This window comes from Tyto alba, unplaced genomic scaffold (assembly GCF_018691265.1).
Source record: "Tyto alba isolate M040663 unplaced genomic scaffold, T.alba_DEE_v4.0 Super-Scaffold_22, whole genome shotgun sequence".
In the NCBI taxonomy this organism is placed as follows: domain Eukaryota; kingdom Metazoa; phylum Chordata; class Aves; order Strigiformes; family Tytonidae; genus Tyto; species Tyto alba.
The window spans coordinates 3,172,632-3,191,402 of record NW_024881296.1 but is presented as its reverse complement, the minus strand read 5'-3'; the positions used below and the strand labels follow the sequence as shown (position 1 = coordinate 3,191,402).

The 18,771-nt window shown below is 41.5% G+C and overlaps 1 protein-coding gene across 1 annotated transcript in view; it reads left to right on the top strand.

The window, feature by feature from the left end:
• Positions 1-18,771, top strand: part of PCSK2 (proprotein convertase subtilisin/kexin type 2) — a 107,089-nt gene that overhangs the window by 71,406 nt on the left and 16,912 nt on the right. Inside the window, exons 6-8 of the mRNA XM_032986961.2 lie at positions 1,287-1,363; positions 7,885-7,973; positions 11,217-11,392. Coding sequence (XP_032842852.1) covers positions 1,287-1,363; positions 7,885-7,973; positions 11,217-11,392 — 342 coding nt within the window. The remainder of the gene's footprint in view (positions 1-1,286; positions 1,364-7,884; positions 7,974-11,216; positions 11,393-18,771) is intronic.

The following is an 18,771-nucleotide window of genomic DNA, read 5'->3' as shown; positions in this document are numbered from 1 at the left end:
TGCAAACCTCTGCTCCGTTCAAATGCTGCAAAACATTCATTGTCCATGCTTAATATAAGCAACCAGACTTTCTGAAATGATCACCCCAAAAAATCTTTGTACAGTAACTTGAAAGATACTTAGTTCCACCCTCCAAGGATCAAGGACAGCGTTGCTCCCATTTCATTCTGGCACAAGTTTTGGGGAGTTAAGGGATTTTGAATGCAAAATGCAAAGACCTTGGTGCTACCAATGGACTGTCTATTCCTGTACCCCAGGAACTGAGGATCTGCTGAAGGGGAATGTTTTTAGGAGCAAAGCTATTCATACGCGAGTCTCAAATTATCTTCAGTAGCATGCTCAGCCAAATCTTAAAAAGAATACAAGTACGCATTAATTAAGAATTAACATAATTCTGTTCCTTGAGTATGGTGTTTATTAAAATATAAAGTCTGTGAACATACACTTGAGAGGAAGCTTCTAAATATTTTTAAAAGCTTAATTTTCCGTCACCCTATATTTATTTTTTCATTAAGAGAGAAGAAAGAAGATGGCACTTGACTTTCTGAAACTTTCCATTTGCTTTTCAGATATAGCATCAAAAAGTTACTGAGTGTCCTTAACTCTGCTGACAGGGCAAAATCAGGAATGATTTAGATTTATATGAAAAGTAGAGACAAGGGATGACATTTTCAAAAATGCCTGCAAGCTTAATTTGTGAAGCTGCTCAGACAACTAAAGGACCAAGAAAATATGCAAAGGGATTTTCAGGCATATGTGCTGACCATTAATGCAGTTTTCACATTTGAATTTTGAGAAATTTGCATTCTTGGGCATTGAAATGCTTCTAGAAATCTGTTTGTTGTAGTACCACACATGAGTTTTTAAAAAATAATTCTGTGATGGAAGACCCAAGTGTCTGGTCACTTCCACCACTGTTTGGAAAATAGGATTTAACTTTTGTCCTGTCACACCAAGTAGCATAACACCTAAATACTCTTGTAAGTGTTGACGATCAGTCCCTCAGTAGTAACCTGAGCTCTCACACCACCTCACAATTAGCCACACCGTTTGGAAATACTGATGGTCCACAGGAGGCTTAGTACTCCAGAAAGCATCTTTCCCCAGACTTGCTGGTATGGTAAATGGCACAGCACAACAGGGACTGGTTTGTGTTGAGACACATATCGCAGAATGAAGAGGACAGAGTTTGCTAATGATTCTCAGCTCCCCCCTCAATTTTTGTTCCACTCTGCCCTGCATATCAGTTTTTCTTCTGACTTACTGAACTTATTTGTGTTTTGCAGAATGCCAAAGCCAGCTATGACTTCAGCAGTAATGATCCTTACCCCTACCCCCGCTATACAGATGACTGGTTTAACAGGTAAATGGATTTTGATCAGTCTGCTCTTCACTATGATTTGCTTAAGAAATTATAAATATTTGATGGTATTTCTGGAATGCCTGTTTTCTGCTAAATTCAAAGGTTGCCAGTACAGAAGCTGTAGTCTCACTACTGCTTGAAAATTTAGAGGTTACTTATGACTTCATTTTTTTCAGATGTCTAAATAGCACTGACCCAACCATATTATAGCTTATAAATTAAGTTGCTACTTTGGAAGAGTATATATTTAGATTGTTTGGATGGGTGATAACCACATACCTTTTTCTGTCAGCTGTCTTAGGACTTTATGGTAACCCAAATCTGTATAGACTGGTTTCCCATCTAATGTGTCTGAGGCAGTATCACTGCAAGGTAATTTTAAGGGGAGCAAGTTGGAGACAGGAAAAGTCTTTGGAGGGAAGACAGTCTTTTCATCCAATTGTAGACTAAGAAGGCAGAAAAGCACCATGGTGTAGAATGACCAGTTTAAAAACAATTAAATCTTAAATTCTGAATGATCTGTCTTTTCACATTGATTTAAGGACAGTGTAAATGGGTCGGATTTCAAGGCTGATTCTGAGATATTTCTAACTTCTAGAGGAATTAAAGTCCATGTACACTGACTGGGAACCTGTTCTGTTGTGTTTATAAACCTGGAATCAACAGTGTAGCTGTGCTTGTTGTGTTATTTCTCCTGAACACATCATGATTGCCCTAGACCCACCGCCTCCTCCAGGATATTCTGAACTTAGCCAGTTTCCAGCAAGAGAATTTCTGGTCCTGAAGGTATGGTATAAATGAGAATGGCCTGGAAGAAAAGGCTTCAGATTTTAGAAAGTGTGACTTTTTTTATTACCCTAAACTCATTTTCTCTTAAAATGGAACAGAAACACATTTCGACAGTTTTTTAAAAAAACATGTGCCCTGAGTTTTGCATCTGTCCCATGAAAAAGCTCTTTCTGTCAGGCTCCGAGCACAATGTTTATGTAGTCAAGGGTGCAGAGTCCAAGGCACACCTATAAGGTGTGTTTATTACCTGGTGATCTCAGCATCCAGCATCTCTGGCTGTGCAGCACAGTCCCCAGGGTCTCAGGCAAGTTCTGGCTTGGATTTGCAGAAATTGTTCCAGGATATGTTAAACAAAATTTCCAAATGTCTTCTAGATGTAAATACAATTGATGTTGCTTGCATTTACATAGCAGCCCCTCTGAGGATATGAAAACTTTCAAAGGTTTCAAAGCACAGTCTTAGTGCTTACCAAAAAATCTTTCAGGCCTATTTGATGCAGGTTTCATCTCTAACTTAGTATGGCTGTAAGGATGGCCTCTGAGTTTCATACGGGGTTTTTGTTTTAATTTCTAAAGAAATCAATTTTAGTTCTGTCAGAGTGACACAACTGGAGCAGCTGTGATTCTACCTCAGACACAGGCTTCCTGGAACAGATCAAACAGATTTAGTAGCTGTGATGTCCTCCTTTGTAGTCCAGCAAAAGCAAGATGCCAGTGAGATTTCTCCTTCATTTTGGGAAAGGACATCTGATACTTTAAAACTAGTATGAATCCAATTAGTGAATGGAAAGTCAGAGAAAGACTGGGTCTCTAATTGGTGAAGGTCTGCTGCCTTTCTCGATTTATTTATGCAAAGGATCTTTGTAGGAGAAAGTTGTCACTTAGTTCTGGAGCAGCATGGAGGAAAATTAAATTTAGCTTTAGTGTATAATGGTAGAATCTGTCATTTTCAGTGTGGAACTTCGTAAAACTAAGTGTGTTCTGCCAAGCCCCATTAGCACCGATTGGGCTGCTATCAAGTATTTTGTAGTGGGGCACAGTTTGCAGTCCTCGTGAGGGTGGCCCAGGAGGCAGAGTTAGCTCCTGAAGTTTCTTAAAACAGGCCGCAAACATCCTGGATGTGGCAAGGGTTGTGGTCTCTGGCTACCCTCAGACACCCAAGGGAAGAATTGAGGGTGAGCAGCATGGTCACCTGTGACCACCTGATCTGTAATTGAGACCAACATGAATCAGGTTTTTCAGAGAACTGCAACAGTTTCTTCTATTTCTTTTCTTGAGGGTATGGGGAACTAGAGTCAGCAAGTCAGGAGAAGAAAAGCAATGCAGAAATTGCTTTGCATATTTCTTGCTTTATTCTTTCCAGAAAAAAAGTTGATACCTAGAAAGTATAGCATTCTTCATCATGAACCTTGAGGTTTCTTTGGTGAGAGAGGGAATTTTCTGCCTTGCAAGGTAAATCACAGGAGCAACACATCCAATTCCTGCCTGCACAATTCAAGAAGGCTTTAAGATGCAAGATTTCATGTTTTTTCCAGGATAAGATACAAACCAGCACACCATATCCAGATGTTTAAGAGTAGTTGTGACTGTTTTTCTCTGCATATTTCTTTGCTGTACTGTTAATCAAGCTGATGTGCTCATATATAAGCTATTGTCATAACTTCTGATTCCTGCATTATCATTACTGGTAGGTTACAACTGTCTGCCTATGACTGTCTATCCATATGTGTAGCTGCACAGGTGTGCCTGGATAGAAAGTAGCTACACAGAAAAGCCATTCAGAGAAACCTGCAATAAAGGCTCCATTTTGCTCAGTTTGCAGTTAGTGATGTATCTCTCATTGAATTTTATGCATGCAGGAGGATCAGACTCAAAATAGGATAGCGTAATATCCTTTTTTCCATAAAGAGTACATTTCTATGTGAGCAATTCAAGTGATTTGTGGAACAAGAAGCAGAGGACTGTTTTTTAAAGAGATGAACCAAGGGGCTTTTGTGAGCTGCCAGCTGCATGTGCAAAGTGTCATTAGACTTTAAGAAAAAAAGGGAGAGGTTTTTGCATGGAGTATTTCATTAATTGCAGCTGCTCTGCTTATAAGAACAGATTCCCCTTCCACTTTGTGGTTTTTAAGGCTGCTCTAAGCTCTTTGGCCTTTCCATCTACCAGCCACTGGCCTGTGAAATCAGACAGGGTGGGTTTGGGAAGGGGAGAGCATGGTGGCTCAGGCAGGGAATTGCAGTCGGGCAGTTCAGCTGCTGTTACCAGGAGAGACGCATAGGTGCCTGGGCAGCCGAAGGATTTATTCCTGTGCTTACCATACTGACTGCTTGACTTCAGACCCACAGCCTGGGGATCAAGCCAGCACAGAGGGAATACTGGGTGCAACGTGGGGCAGAGCTGTGTTTGAGCCTGAGAAGCAGTGGCAGCAGTGAAGGAACCTGACCCAAGCCCTGCTCCCAAACGCAGAGGCAGCCCCACAGCACTCAGGGTGGGTTTTAGGAACCACTTTGGGAACTGCCTGTGATTTTTTTAACACCCACTTCTCCTGAACCACATTGAGTACCTTGTCATGTACCATGCTGTGCAGTGTGGAGGTACCCATACGAGTTGGCAATAGCTTGGCCCTTCTGTACAGCCCTCTGATTTCTTGTTGTGAGAATGCAGAAGGTATGACAGGGCTCCCCATCTGAAAGCACTGGGACTATGAATTTCTGCCATGATATAAATAGCCAATAATTGTTTCCACTCCTGTAGCGTTTGAATTTTGTATATTCTCTCACTCAGATAAGAGTTAGCTGGGCAAAAATTATTCACTGTCTTGGAAACCTATATTCTTCAGAGGTAAAAATGTCTTTTACTTATTATGGATCCAAACAAAATACCATTGCGTCAAGGAAAGAACTTCCATTGGCTTCCAGACAGCACTCATTAGCAATAAAAACACCTGCTCCCCTCCTCCTCATTTTTCAATCAATACAATGGAAGAAACATAATAATTGAGAACATGTATAAACAGACTCAGCAGCTCTTTCTACCTGCAGTGTTATTACACAGATTTCAAGGAGGAGCCACAACACTGCTGCTGGTTCTTGGCATGTTTGGGTGCACACAGAGTGTCATGTTCCCCAAAGTAGGGGAACGCTTCCCTTGCACAAACACAAATGCTCAGAAGCTGACTATGTCATGTGAGTAAAAAGAGGATGGCATTTGCCCCACAAAAGTGTCCCTCTGAGCTTCACCTATTTAACTGCTGTCCAGTGCAGGTAACTGAAGTCATCAAGACAGGCAGATGGTCCCAGCTATTGACACTGCAGGTCTGCACAGCCCTCCTCTGCAGACAGCTGGAATTAGGAGGGATGCATCCCATCCTTTGCTGTCTGCAGAAGCATTTCAAAGCAGATGAAAATGAACCTAAATGAAAATCTGTGCCACCTCTGACGCTTAAAAAATATGTTGATGGAAGGGCATGCAATAGCATTGGCAGTGGGTTTTAGAAATAGTTTTCAGAAAAAAAGCATAGTGAAATTTTCATAACTAGTCCAGATATATTATTTAACCAGCTGAAGACAAAACTGTTTTTCAATTGAATCAGCCTCTACCACCTTAGTTTTTCATGAGTGTTCATGTAAAATATTTGTGTTTATATAATGTTTATGGAAGAGTTGCTCTACATGCTAATATATGGTTTACCTTTGAAAGAACTTGTTCGTAGGTCAAAATATTCTTAATTGCTTTCTATCCCCTTGTTTTAAACATTGCAATAATAGTGAAGAGGTGAATGTTGGAGAGAAAAGCTGTGATCACTTCATAGAAACTGCAATGGGGTTTATCAGTGTTACATGATCAGCAAATAGGGCTAAATTGGAAAAGTCTGCTATTTGCCATTAATAATTCAACCAAATGCATTTCCACTAACTCACATGTGATTTTTTTTCTCCAGTCAGCAGCATGGTATCTAAACCCTGAGCTGATGGAACAGGTCTGCTTGCAGTCTCCATCATGTGAGCCAGTGTGCTGGGGAGGTGAGGTCCAGGAGAAGACCTCCTGATAAAATATACTCACCGGGAAGGTCCTAATACAGTTTTTCTCTCTGTGAGAGAACCAGCTCATCTGGAAGTGTCTACTTTTTGCACCCCAGCATCAGCCAAGACAATTTTTTAACAAAGCCATTTATTCTGCTCTGTGGCTTGTAGCTAGCCCACGGGTGACTAGATAATGAATGCTTAGCAAAGGTATATTTTTTTTTTCACAGTTCCTTGAACAAGGGCATGAAAACCTGCTTGTTTGTTGAAAGAAATTTCTGCAGCAGCTGAATAAGAAATCTGTATCACTCTCTTCTCTGCCCCCTTTGTAAAAGGAACTCACATGAGATCTTCACCCTTTCATGATCAAGGCACTGTGCACATTTGAGGCCAGTCATTTTTGTGGAGCTGCCTTTAAAAATCTATTCTTCCAAGTACAGCCGGAAAAAGAATGTGTTGCTTCTCACCCCTTTATTAATGTTACACTCACCTTTGACAGAGGTGCTTAAAGGGAGAGAGAGAGTGAGAGAAAAAATATGATTAAAACAAAACAATTCTGCTGCCTTCTAGGATGGTTCATCTGGTACTCTGTATAGCCTTTATAATACAGCACTGCTAATTGCTTGAATCTTTAGCATACTATAGGAGCAGTGCCAGTTTTAATGCACAGAGTGGATTGATGTGAGCAGTAGGATGGATTCATGTTGATTCAACATCTTAAACTTGAAAAAACAGGTTTCACTAGTTTCTCTGCTGCTGTGCAATTAAAAACTAGAATATATTGTCCATATTTATCTTATCTGTGGTTTAATTTCTATGATGAATTAGGGGAAGGGAAAATGCAGCCTGCCTTCCTGCAGGACTGCCTCAGAGCCACTGGCAGTTAAAGGGGATCTGTTAAGAGCTGTAAAGCACTTCAGAGACACAAAGTATTCTTGAAATGCCATGAGTCAGCCCAAACCCAGACCTCCATGTCCGAGCAGAGACATTTCCCGTTTAAGCAGAAAGCAGTAGCTCCATGCATGAGTGGACAGCTGGAGCACCATGTCAGTGTTCCTGGGAATTAGGCCTTGGAGGAGGAGGGTGCACATACCCTTAGCTCCGGCCAGCTTTGGGCCTGGCCAGCCAGGCCACAGCTCTGCTGCTGAGGAGTGCTGTGACCATTGTGGCTCCCTTCAGCTACTCCAGCTTGATACTGCACCCACCTCTTTCCAGAACATTTCTTTTGTGGGCAGGGATATGCTCCTTGCACATGTTCAAACAGCAAAAAGGCAATCAGCCTTTCTTCTGTGGGGTTCAAAATAATGGGTGTCACACTGTCAAGTCACAAAAATAAAGGAATTAATATCGATCTTATTTTTACACTGTTCTGTCAGGGGTCTGTTTCTACTGACTAATAGTTGGTAACAAGGCAGAACCTGTTTGACAGAGTTAAAAGGTCTGAATAACTTCACAACTAAATGAAGCATAAGTATGCATTTTAACCTCAGAGCAAGCATCGCTAGTACTGCAGAGGGGAAGGTGATTATCTCCAGCTTCAGGAAGCAGTGAGCTCATCCAAGTACAGCATCCAGCAGTTTGCCATGGAATTGTTTTCCTCTGAAGTTCTGGGAGCTGACTATGCCACAAAAGCAAGATCATGGTGATCCAGCTCAGTTCAGCACATGCATTAGCCGGGGTTCACCTGGTGTCTCTGTCTTCCCTTCTGCAGCCATGGGACAAGGTGTGCGGGAGAGGTGTCTGCTGCTGCCAACAACAACATCTGTGGCGTGGGAGTTGCGTACAACTCTAAGGTGGCAGGTACAGTAGCAATTCAAGATGTAAATGGTCCTTATGCCACTGTGTCTCAGGCAGAACTTTCCCTGCAGAGACAAGGAGCATTCTCCAGGACAGGACTGCAGGTTGGCACTGAGCCATGTGTTTATTACTTTTCACAGTAGCTTGGGAGAGGAATTTCTCCATGGCTTTGCCTTTTCAATTGAGGGCCTTATATAGCCTCTTTAATAACATTGCAAAGGAACAGCTCTGCTCCTTATGCCAACTCCTGTTTGTATACTGATTTTTCAGTGCTTATTCCCTGCATAGTTACAGAATCATTTGTGACAAATCTCATTTTGCAGGAGGTAAAATATAAATTCCTGCTGCACTTAGAAACTGTTTGAAAAGGCAAATCCTGTGCTGCTCTGTCTTTAGGCTCTCACAGGGCAGGGCCTGCAGTGCTGCAAATCTTTGCGGTTGTTGGTTTCCTCTATTTTAACAAGCAATGCAGAGTGGTAGGAGCAGATGCACAGAATGAAATGGGTGATGCTTAGCACCCAGCATTCACACCTCGGGTGTGTTGGGTATTTTTACTTCTAACTAGCTCTTGTCTGCACTGGTAGACTGAATACAGTGCTTGGAGTGAGTTAGGCTCTTGGACAGCATGTGTTTGTTGAGTTTAATCTGAAGAAATACAGTTTTTCCGCTCTTAAGAGTGTTCCATGATGAGAACTAAGGCACAGCAAGCAGAGGTAGATGCTTATGAATTTTCACTTTCATTCCCTGATCCGCACCAAAACACCGCTGTGGATGCACCCATTGCTTCCTGGGAATAGTTCACAGTGCCTGTGCATGGGCAGTTCTGCTCTGCTTAGCCAGTCCCTGTTTTGCTGTGGTGTCAGAAGAATCTGGAGAAAGCCACACTTCATCTGTCACCTACATGATTGAAGGCTGAATCTCTGCTGTAGAAGGGTACCAAGCAATGTTTGCTAAGCTGTTACCCCAAGAAATGTCACTGAGAGTTAGTAGCTGGCCAGACAGGTCTAGCACTTGTCCATTTCAGGGATGGGACACTTCACAAAATCTGCATTCTGGCAATAGATGCTTTTAGAGGAATGCAAATTGAGACATGGGATTTTGGCTGGACCTCACCTGTATTACTAGTATAACTCTACAACTTCAGGCTGGTTGTTTAAAATTCAAGAGGTGAAGGCCTTTTCTGATGACCAGCAGCCTACAATTAATCTTGAATGCTTGTCCACTTTGTAGCAAAATCCTCACAGATTTTTGGAAGTGCCAGCCTTTCCTGGCTGAGGCCTGCGTGCGCTCGTAGCTCCCCCACGTGCTCAGTGGGAACATGGAAATTCATTGGAGCCGAGAGTCCATTGCTGACAGGATTCACGGCCTATGTGAGCGGATGGAATTAGAAGTTGGTAGCTAAGGGGCATCATGTGTTTTGCTTCTTGTACCTCTTTTTTGCCCTAAAGTCAAACCAGATGACTTGACTCCTCCTGTTGTCCTCCCACCTTCCTGGGGTCAATAATTAATTCTGTGGTTTCAGTGCAGATCTGCATTTTACAAGCATGTAAAGGGATTTCTCACTCATTGAGTTTGACTACATAATTTCTAGCTTGAATTAGCAAATCAGGAGGAATATCCAGCTTTGTTCTGGTTTGTATTTGAAGTTTATACCACTTTTACCAGCTTCACATTTGGCACATGGATTTTGTACTGAATATAGTAAAAGCACTTGCTTCTAAATCAGGGGCCTCACTGCCATTCACACTGTTTGGCTCTGTGGTATTGATTTCTGTCCTATCTGTGCCCTAAAACTGTTGGGAAAATCTGAACTTCAACTCACAGCTACAAATGAGAGTTGAAATGTATCCCTGGTTACTCAGGTCTTATCCAAAGACCACCGAAAGGTTGGCTATCAGTGAAACTGTCCTGTGTGGGGGGCTTGATGGACAAGAGGGCTTGCGCTGCTGTCTTTGTCAGACTCTCTGTCTTGATTAGGGCCAACACTGAGGTTTTGTAAAGTTGGCATGTTGTAGGATCGTATCGTTTAAACTCTAACTTGATTTCTACTGCAGCATGGGTTAAAGGAAGCAGGTTTTAGTTTGCTTTTTTCTCCAAATATTGGCAGTGAGAAGTAACAGTAGAATTTTGCTTCAGCTATAAGTAATTGAACAATTACTTTTATTGAGTTAGGCTGAAGCTATTATTAGTACAACGATCCAAATTTTAAGAAAAGTAAAAGAATTTACTACTGGGAAAATAGAAGGGGGGAATTGATCTGAGGAAACACTAACCCAATAGCCCCCCCTTTCAGGGGATGCTCACACTAACCTGACCCCCGCCTTGCGATGCTCACCGGATGGTAACTCCTTTGCAGTGGAATGAGAAAGAACAAGATGGGCCATATCAAAGGACGGTAACTCCCTTGTAATTGAATGGAAGGAAGACAGGATGGGCCTTCTCTACTATCTCTTGTCCTTGAGATAAGAGGGGAACTAAAACCACTGAGTCATAAAGACAAAGGAGCTGCAATTTAGCAGCTGAAGGACAAGGTATAAGTGACTGAGTTTGCGCAAAAGTAATAACCTTTTATACAATAAAAGGGAGCCCCTTGCGCCTAGCGCTGTATTCTTTGCTCTACTGACTTTGTCCCCAATAAAACCTATTTTTTATATATACATGGGCTTGTTTCTCACATTGGCCATATTTTGCTATTACGTCTGCATGTTGACACAATGATACCTTTCCAGGAAATTGTTGTGTAGCGTGTTTCCCCTCTCTGATTAAATTCTGGAAGAGAGCCAAAATAAACAGAAAAATTACTTGAAAAACTAGTAAAGGGTCAGTGCATCACTGAGTATAAATTGGTGATGAGAGGCCTTAGTCCTTTTCCCTATTTGCTACAAAATACTATTTTAAATACTATGAATATTATTTAAACGCTATGAAATGCTGAGATTTCTGAATACTACTGTTTTAAAAGTGTTTTCAAATAGCAGATGGAAAATACTGTGTAATTAGAAAGCTAACAATGAAGTGCTTTTTCTTTCTGGGTCATGCTGCAATGCTGTGGCTGGGTGTTTAAGTGCTGGCATCCTGCTGGGTAAGCACACCCTGCTGAAATGTGAATAGCGAGTGTGGAATTACTGAGAGGGTGAAACTGCCAGTGAATGAAAGTACCTGTAACTGGGGGACTTCTCCAGGTGCTGAGATTTCATCTTGTGATGGGTAATGCATAATTCATGTTTATGTTGATTAAATCTACAGGTATTCGAATGCTTGACCAGCCATTTATGACAGACATTATTGAGGCTTCCTCTATCAGTCATATGCCTCAAGTCATAGATATATATAGTGCCAGCTGGGGACCAACTGATAATGGAAAGACTGTGGATGGACCTAGAGAGCTAACACTGCAAGCGATGGCAGATGGTGTGAACAAGGTAACACTTATTAAATAGTCTGGGTACAGGGGCAGGATGATACATACACGCACTGAAACCAATAACTTGGGGGTATGTGTTCCTCCCATAGATGTTGCAGAACACAAGGCAATTGTGTAAACTATCCCAGCCTTCAGCATATTCCAGTGTCCGCTGATGTTGTCTCTGCAAATTGTGTCATTGCTTTTATTGTCGTCTTGGGATACTGTGCTGTCTTGCATGGAACTATGTTTATTTCTAGTAAGCTTACATATGCTTTTCATATGCCATCTCAGTCAAAACGGAAGTGCCTGATTGTGTAAATATTCCCCAGGGTGAAACATGCCAGCTGCACTACTGACATCACATTGTCTGTTTTGGTGTGCTACCAATTTAATTATCATTTTGGATTTGTAGCTTCTTTCAGGTCACTCATATATGGTTATTTTTATACTTGTGATCGAACCACAACTGTTCAGATGTCCATTGAGTAATATTATTCAGCAGTAGCAGGAACCTCTTTGAGTATTCCCACCTTTCTGCGTCCTCCTAGGAACAGTCCATGGTCTTTGCTAATGGCACTCAATATCACCCTGGAATCTGCTAAACCTGTATTCTTATTAGAAGGTTGGGTAAAATATGTGCCACAACTCAAAAAGAAAATGGATCGGTCCAAAACAAACCAACCAACCTTGCATGGCCCTGCCTTCACCTCTTTGGTGTCATGAAGCCAGGACAACCACAGCTGTTCCTGGTGCTGTAAGGAATGAGCCTCCTCCCCTTGGTTGATTGTACATGTGTTTCTGTAATGAAGAGATCTGAAATTCTGCAGAACATCTCGGGTGTTTTTGTGTGGGAGCTCCGCAATTACTTATTTTTCCATCCAAATTATTTCTTCCTCATACTTGTGCCAGTTTCTGCCACTCTTCACCACCTCACTGTGAACAGCACATTCAGTTTACCATATTTTGTGACGTGATAATTAAATCTACTGCTCTGGTATGTAGTGAAGCATCTAAAGCTTTCTCAAATCCTAAGCCTCAAATGTTTTTCCTACAACAGATGTATTATAGTCATCTTCATGCTCTCGCCCATAAAATTGGCAATGTATTGCAATAATGTAGGAAGACTTGTCACAGATTTCTCCTGAGTCTGCTCGGTTTAGTACTATAAACTTTACAAACCTCTGAGGAGCTCCAAGTCCCTCTGAAGTCATCTGACATAAGCTGTGTTTCTTCTCATGAGTTACTTTCATTTATCTAGTGTTTCCATAAAGTTCCCCTTAAATACCCCTGTCTTGGGAAGAATCTTTCATAGGTATGTGACACAGTTCATTTTTAGCAACACCTTGATGTTTTACAGTTAGTGGATACTTGATCTTCCTTCCACTAATGTTGGCTGGAGCAGACATAAGCTTCGAATATAGAAAAATTCCCATATAATTTTTGTGTTATTCTCCACCCATGTGGAATTTGTCTTAAAGTAACAGAAAAGGCACTAATAACCCTAGCAGGGGAATGCAAACTAAACTAAGTAGAGAAATTTTATCCCTCAGGAGAATCAGATTTTAAATTGTACTCATGTTTTTTTGTAGTTTGGTATTTAAAAGATCTTTCAGTTAATTTGCTATCATATTGCTGTATGCTTTAGTTTGTGGAGTTAACATTGGAATTAACCTTCTCTTTGAAAGTTAAGTATAGAAGTAGGGATTTTTCTCATGTATTTTATTGTCTGGTCACAGTCCCATATTTGGGAGTGTTAGGCATATTATTCTTAATGCCTTCCCCTCAGAAGTGTTTGTAATTCTATTTAAGAAATAATTTGTAATATTAAGATCAGAAGAGGCCCTGAGATCTCTCGAGTTGAATGCTTGTGAAGGAGAGAGAATGGTGACAGTGAGCAGCACTCCAGGAAGAATTGCTCTCAGACCTTATCAGAAAGCTTAAGATTAACAGGAGAGCCTGCATCAGGAATCCAGTTCTGTCAAACAGCCATTGCAAAATTAAAGAGCAGAAGGAATGATATTGGATTCTACTGAAGAAAGATATTGTTGTCTGGGGACAATTACACTTAATTTTATAGTGGCAGTATCCCAGCTATCTCCTGGCAATACATGCATGAACGAAGAGACAGCTCCACCCCAAATAACTCCCTTTTTGTTGTGATGATAGCTTTATGTACGCTTATTTTGCTCATTACATTTCCTGTCATAGAAAGTTTTTTTGGCTATAGTTTGTTCTGATCTCTTTTTGTGGAGAGCCAGATTTTCTAGAGGTATTTCAAGGTGTCAGTGGATGTTGGGTGCTCTCCACTGTGCTTTGAAAAACCCACTACAGACTCTTCTGCATATAAAGGAAGGCTAACAAGTCTTTGATATAATAATACCCTTATACCTAGTTTTGGTCTAAACTGTGAGACTTCTTGTTTTTATGGCTTGAAGCTGTGCAGCCATCACCAGGTAGGCTAAAGCTGATACATCTTCATACCTTTCCTCTTCCATTTCCCATTCTTGGCATTTGTTAAGCTAATTCTTGCTTTCTATCTTAATCATACCTTCACTTTGGTGTACTGTTTGCTTGTAAGGTAAATAGCATGAATAAAGGCAGCACTAAAATAGCATAATTAAGGACAGCAGAATCTGTCCATAACGTTGGCAACTCCTTTATGGGCCCTTTTACTAACTGCATTTCTAAGGCTGAACACAAAGGGGATAGCATGTGCGTGAGCTTGGTGTCAGCACAATACACATAACCAGAACGTAATGGGAAAGGGACTTAAGCTGCTTTTTGTTATTAAGATGGAATCCCATTCATTTTTTAGTGTCATTTACACTTCAGTGTGTTATCTCATGACTTTTGTTTAGGGGCAGTAGTCAACAGTGTGAGTGGGTCAGTGAATAGTAGTAGTTGCACTGCAAAGGTAAATGAGCTTACAGCTGAATTATCAAGCGCTTGAGAATAGAGATTGAAACACATACACACAAACATCCACGAGAATTTGGCAATTACCAGCACTGCTTTGACACAAACAATCTTACCTAATGCAAATTCCAGCTGCTAAAAAAGACATATTTGGGATGTAATTGGAAAGGTCTTAATGCAACTTCTAATTTTTAAAGACTAGATTGAAACTTGTGAGTATTCAGTACCTGCCTAATGAGGGCATCTTGCATTCGCCCTTTGCTGTGAGGCATCTAATGCTGGCTGCCAGATGTAACAGCAGACTGTGCTAGGCTGTGCCCGAGTCACATACCCATTAGGGTAGTCCACAACCAGCTAAGGGCCAAATCATGTTCTGTCTGGTGAAAGAGAGATCCAGAGAACACACTCTGCTGGGTGCTCTCTCTTTAAACGCACTTGCCATGAGCAAAAAGTGGATACCCTTAATGAGACTTTATTATCTGGCCTCTAGACTCTGTCCAAGTCACATGTATGATCAGCAGCAGGTTATGGGATCTAGGGAGAAAAGGTATATGTTTCTTTATAGTCTCAGTAAATCACCAACCTAACATTGTTCTGGGCTGACCTGAGATATCTTAGTCCTGCACCAAGACCAGGCTTCTGATATGTTTTATCACTCCTAATCATTCCGTCACATATCTGCAGATATATTTCTTTGATGATCAGTGGAGGGATTTTACTGCAGGTGCAGAAATACAGACTAAAATTCAGAGCAGAGCAAGAAACCAGGATGATGGACTTAGGAACAAGCAGCCTGGCAGTGTTGAGCACAGCTAGCTATCTCATCTGATTGAGAGGTACTCTCATTTGAGAGAAGGGGGGAGTGAGCCAGTAGTAGCATTTTATATATAGTATGGCTGGATGAATCAATGCTATGTGATTCACATATCCCTTGTCTGACCTGTGCTTACCCACTTTTGGAGGGGGAGGTAGGGATGTTAGCTGGGATTCCTCTGACAGCACAACTCTAAATACAGACTTTTTGTTCTCTGGTACCTTGCATCAAGAATTGTATCAGCAGTCATCTTAAACAGGAAACAGTAACTAGTTTAAGAACTAATTCCACCCATGTTTTATGGTGCATCCTGTCTTTAATCCAGTAAGCATTTCTTATTTGCCATTTCATGAGTCCAGTTCTTTCCAGCTTCAGCTATTGGAATTTAAGGCAGTAAAAAGAAGTAATCAAGCTAAGCTGGTCTCTATCTACTGCATTTTTATGATGTAGGTTTTTATATTAGGAGGTTGTGAGGAGTTGCTCATGGACTGAATTAATTTCTTGAGACTTTGCCAGCTCAGCCAGAATATATAAGACATGATCCATTTGTGCTTGTGCTGGTGAAAATGTTATTGCTTCCATAATATGGCTCTACCTAAGAAAATGCTGCACAAGTACAAATTGCCAGGAGAGCAGTAATAAGAATTTATAGTCTCATCATGGCTCTGTAATTGGGCTCACCAATGAAAGAAGAAAGGACAGTGTTAAATATGAAAGGAAATATTTCTCGTTTGCTGCTCTCTAAGTCTATAGACATTGCATTATTATTCTTTGAAATATGCTGAAGATAGCATGTTAATAAAGTATATGCAGTTAGATACCTCTGACATCGTTATATTTGCTCAACAGCCAAGTGAAGATAGGGAAGTTAGTTTATGATCTGGCAACCATCTGATTACACCATTTCTGAGGAAGCCTTACAAGCTTCTTTATAACTTGGGAGTACTGCTATTATGTCTGTAATATGCATTATAATTTCATGCCTTGTCTTACTTATGTAAGCTAAAATCAAACCTTATTAAAGTATGTTATATCTGCTTTGAATTCTGAAGTCACCTGACGGAATATTTTCAGGCTTTTGTAAAACAGCATGACCAGCTTTTCTGACCTGGTGATGGGATACACGACCTTTCACTGAGTACATGACTCAGGTTTGGAGATCGGTCAGTGACTGTCCGCTTTCCTGCCACAGATGGGGGAATGGGCACGTGCCTCTGAGGACAGGACAGGGGCAAAACCCCTACGCTACTGACTTCTGTTGTGATACTGGCCTCCTCAGGGATGTCTTAGTCAATTCAGGACCGTGGCTGTCATAGCTTTGTGCTTTGCGTGGGCCTGTGACAGGGTGAAATACTCCCCTTTACAAAGAGTCAGAAGACTGTCACATAAGGAGCAGAAAACTGATGTATCAATAGGTTGGGCCAACATGGCAATATTTGTAAGCTCCACATGTAAATATTTTTTTTATTAACATGCAAATTACTAAGGAAACAAGATTTTATTAACATGTAAATTTTCTAAGGAAACACGACAATAATGTAACCTCAAAATGTAGATTTTGCTGCCTCACTCTGACCCCAGAAGTGTATTTGCCTAATCTCTGTGCCGCAACTCAAGAGCTATGTGCTTTTGCTTCCCAGCAAGGCTAGTGCTACAAGCCAGTAACCTTTGCACAGTGTTGCAAGAGCCACGGGTGAAGCTGTGAGGCCGGGGTTCATCATACCAGTTGTGAGTTCTGGGCGAAGAAACTAGCATCATCACTGATAAAAAGTAAATTGGGTATTTATAATCTTTTTCTCAGTGATCATCTAGATTAGAAATATAGGATCGATTTTTGCAAATATTATCAATACCAGAATTACACCTGCAGAATTGCTGGACTGGAGTAATGCATTATCACTTGTGGTACACAGCCCAGGATTCAACAAAAAAGGAAATGGATAATTAAAAGGTTTTTTCTCAGCATTTCAAAGTTCCTTCCCTGGTTTCCCTGCTGAACTGAACTCTAATTGAAACCTAATGCTGTCTCTCTTCACCAAATGTATAATTTTCCATTCATTTCTCTTGGCTAACAGAAGTCCATCCAGTTTCAACAGTAGTTTAGACATAGAAAATGGCTCAAGTTATTTTTAGCCAAAGGAGGTATTAACAATTACGCAATTAATTGGCGATTGGTGGATGGGAGTTCAGTACTCTTCTATGACCAAGTCTAGAATAAGTTACAGAAAGCCTTTTGTTAAGGTTTAACAATCACAGGGCCTAGTTCTTTGAGAATCTTGTATGCAGCAGTCTCTTGTACGTGGATGATTATTACTTGACCCAGATAGTTTCAGAAATCTGCTGGGAGGAATCAGACAGACAGGTATTGAAGGCAACAAAATATGAAAGGGACAAAACCAGGAGAAGCATGACTGAAACATGATTCTAAGTGATGATCGTCCTCTGCATAACAGCCAAGTGTGTAGCTGAGTTCATACTTCTGCCAGAACAGCCTTTCCTCCTTCCCCATTGAATGCCAGAGGGTTAGACAGGCCAACAGCAAAGGGATACCACCTTCAGCAGTGGTGAATTAGAGTAGGATAACCCAGCTGCTGGTTTTTTGTGCTGAACTCCACAACTTGTGGGTGTTCTGGGCAGGCCAGATGTCCTGGGCTTTTCCAGGAGCCTTGTACTGCAGCTCCAGGCTTTCAGAAAGAGCTGGTCATGGGAGAAGTGCTAAGGCATTCTGCTCCAACAAGACAGCTGTCTCCCTGAACCTATACAGTGGCGAACTTTGGCAATTCGAATATGTTTCCCACTTTAAACTTTGGTGTCTGTGTGGTTCAATTGAGATTACTTGGCTGGCATGTGCTTTTGCCTTAAGATTTTGCTTTAGATTTTATCACTCCCCAGGAAATTGCTATAGGAAAGGAGCAGAGGGATCCAGAAAGTCACAGGCTACCAGATTGCTCTGAGCAAACCAGCCTGGCAGATGCAGAGGTAGCTGGAAGAGCCAGGAGCGTGGGGGCTCAATGGGCTGTCCAGCTGGCACTGTGTCAGGGTTGCAGGAACAGGCAGGCAGGCTCCAGAAAAACCCTGGCAGTGCAAAATATGAGCAGCAGTTCAGCGATGCCCAGGACTTGCTGCCTCCAGATGGCTTATGCCACATAGTTGGACTGCTTGTGCGCAGGAGTGGTGGGGAGACCAAGGCAGAGCAAGGTCTTTGTGTAGGCTCCTGGATGTCTTGAGACACCAGCCCAGTGCTCCCCACCAAGTCATGACAGTGGGTGAATGGTCCCACAGCTCTTTCACTGTCCTTGCCTTGGTGTGCCCCAGCCTGGGGGTACAATGGCAATTTAGTGTTGTCTGCCTGGGCTGTGAACTATGCTTTCTGAGATAATTAGCAATCATTACTAAAGGATGCAGTTTTAAATTACAAAACATGTAAGGATTTTCAAATAATTCAGTTCCAAAGAGAAAGAAACGCTCTTTTCAGAGGAAAATACAGTCACAGTTAATAGGAGATGTAAACTGAGTCCTATTCATATGTCAGTAGGACCCATGTCTACAGCTTGAAAAAGGTGTAGAATTTTTCGCTTTCCCTGGAATACCAACCAGCCTATCTCTTACCATAGTAGGCACATAAATTGCTTTTAAATTATATAGAAGGTGCTGAAACACTTCTT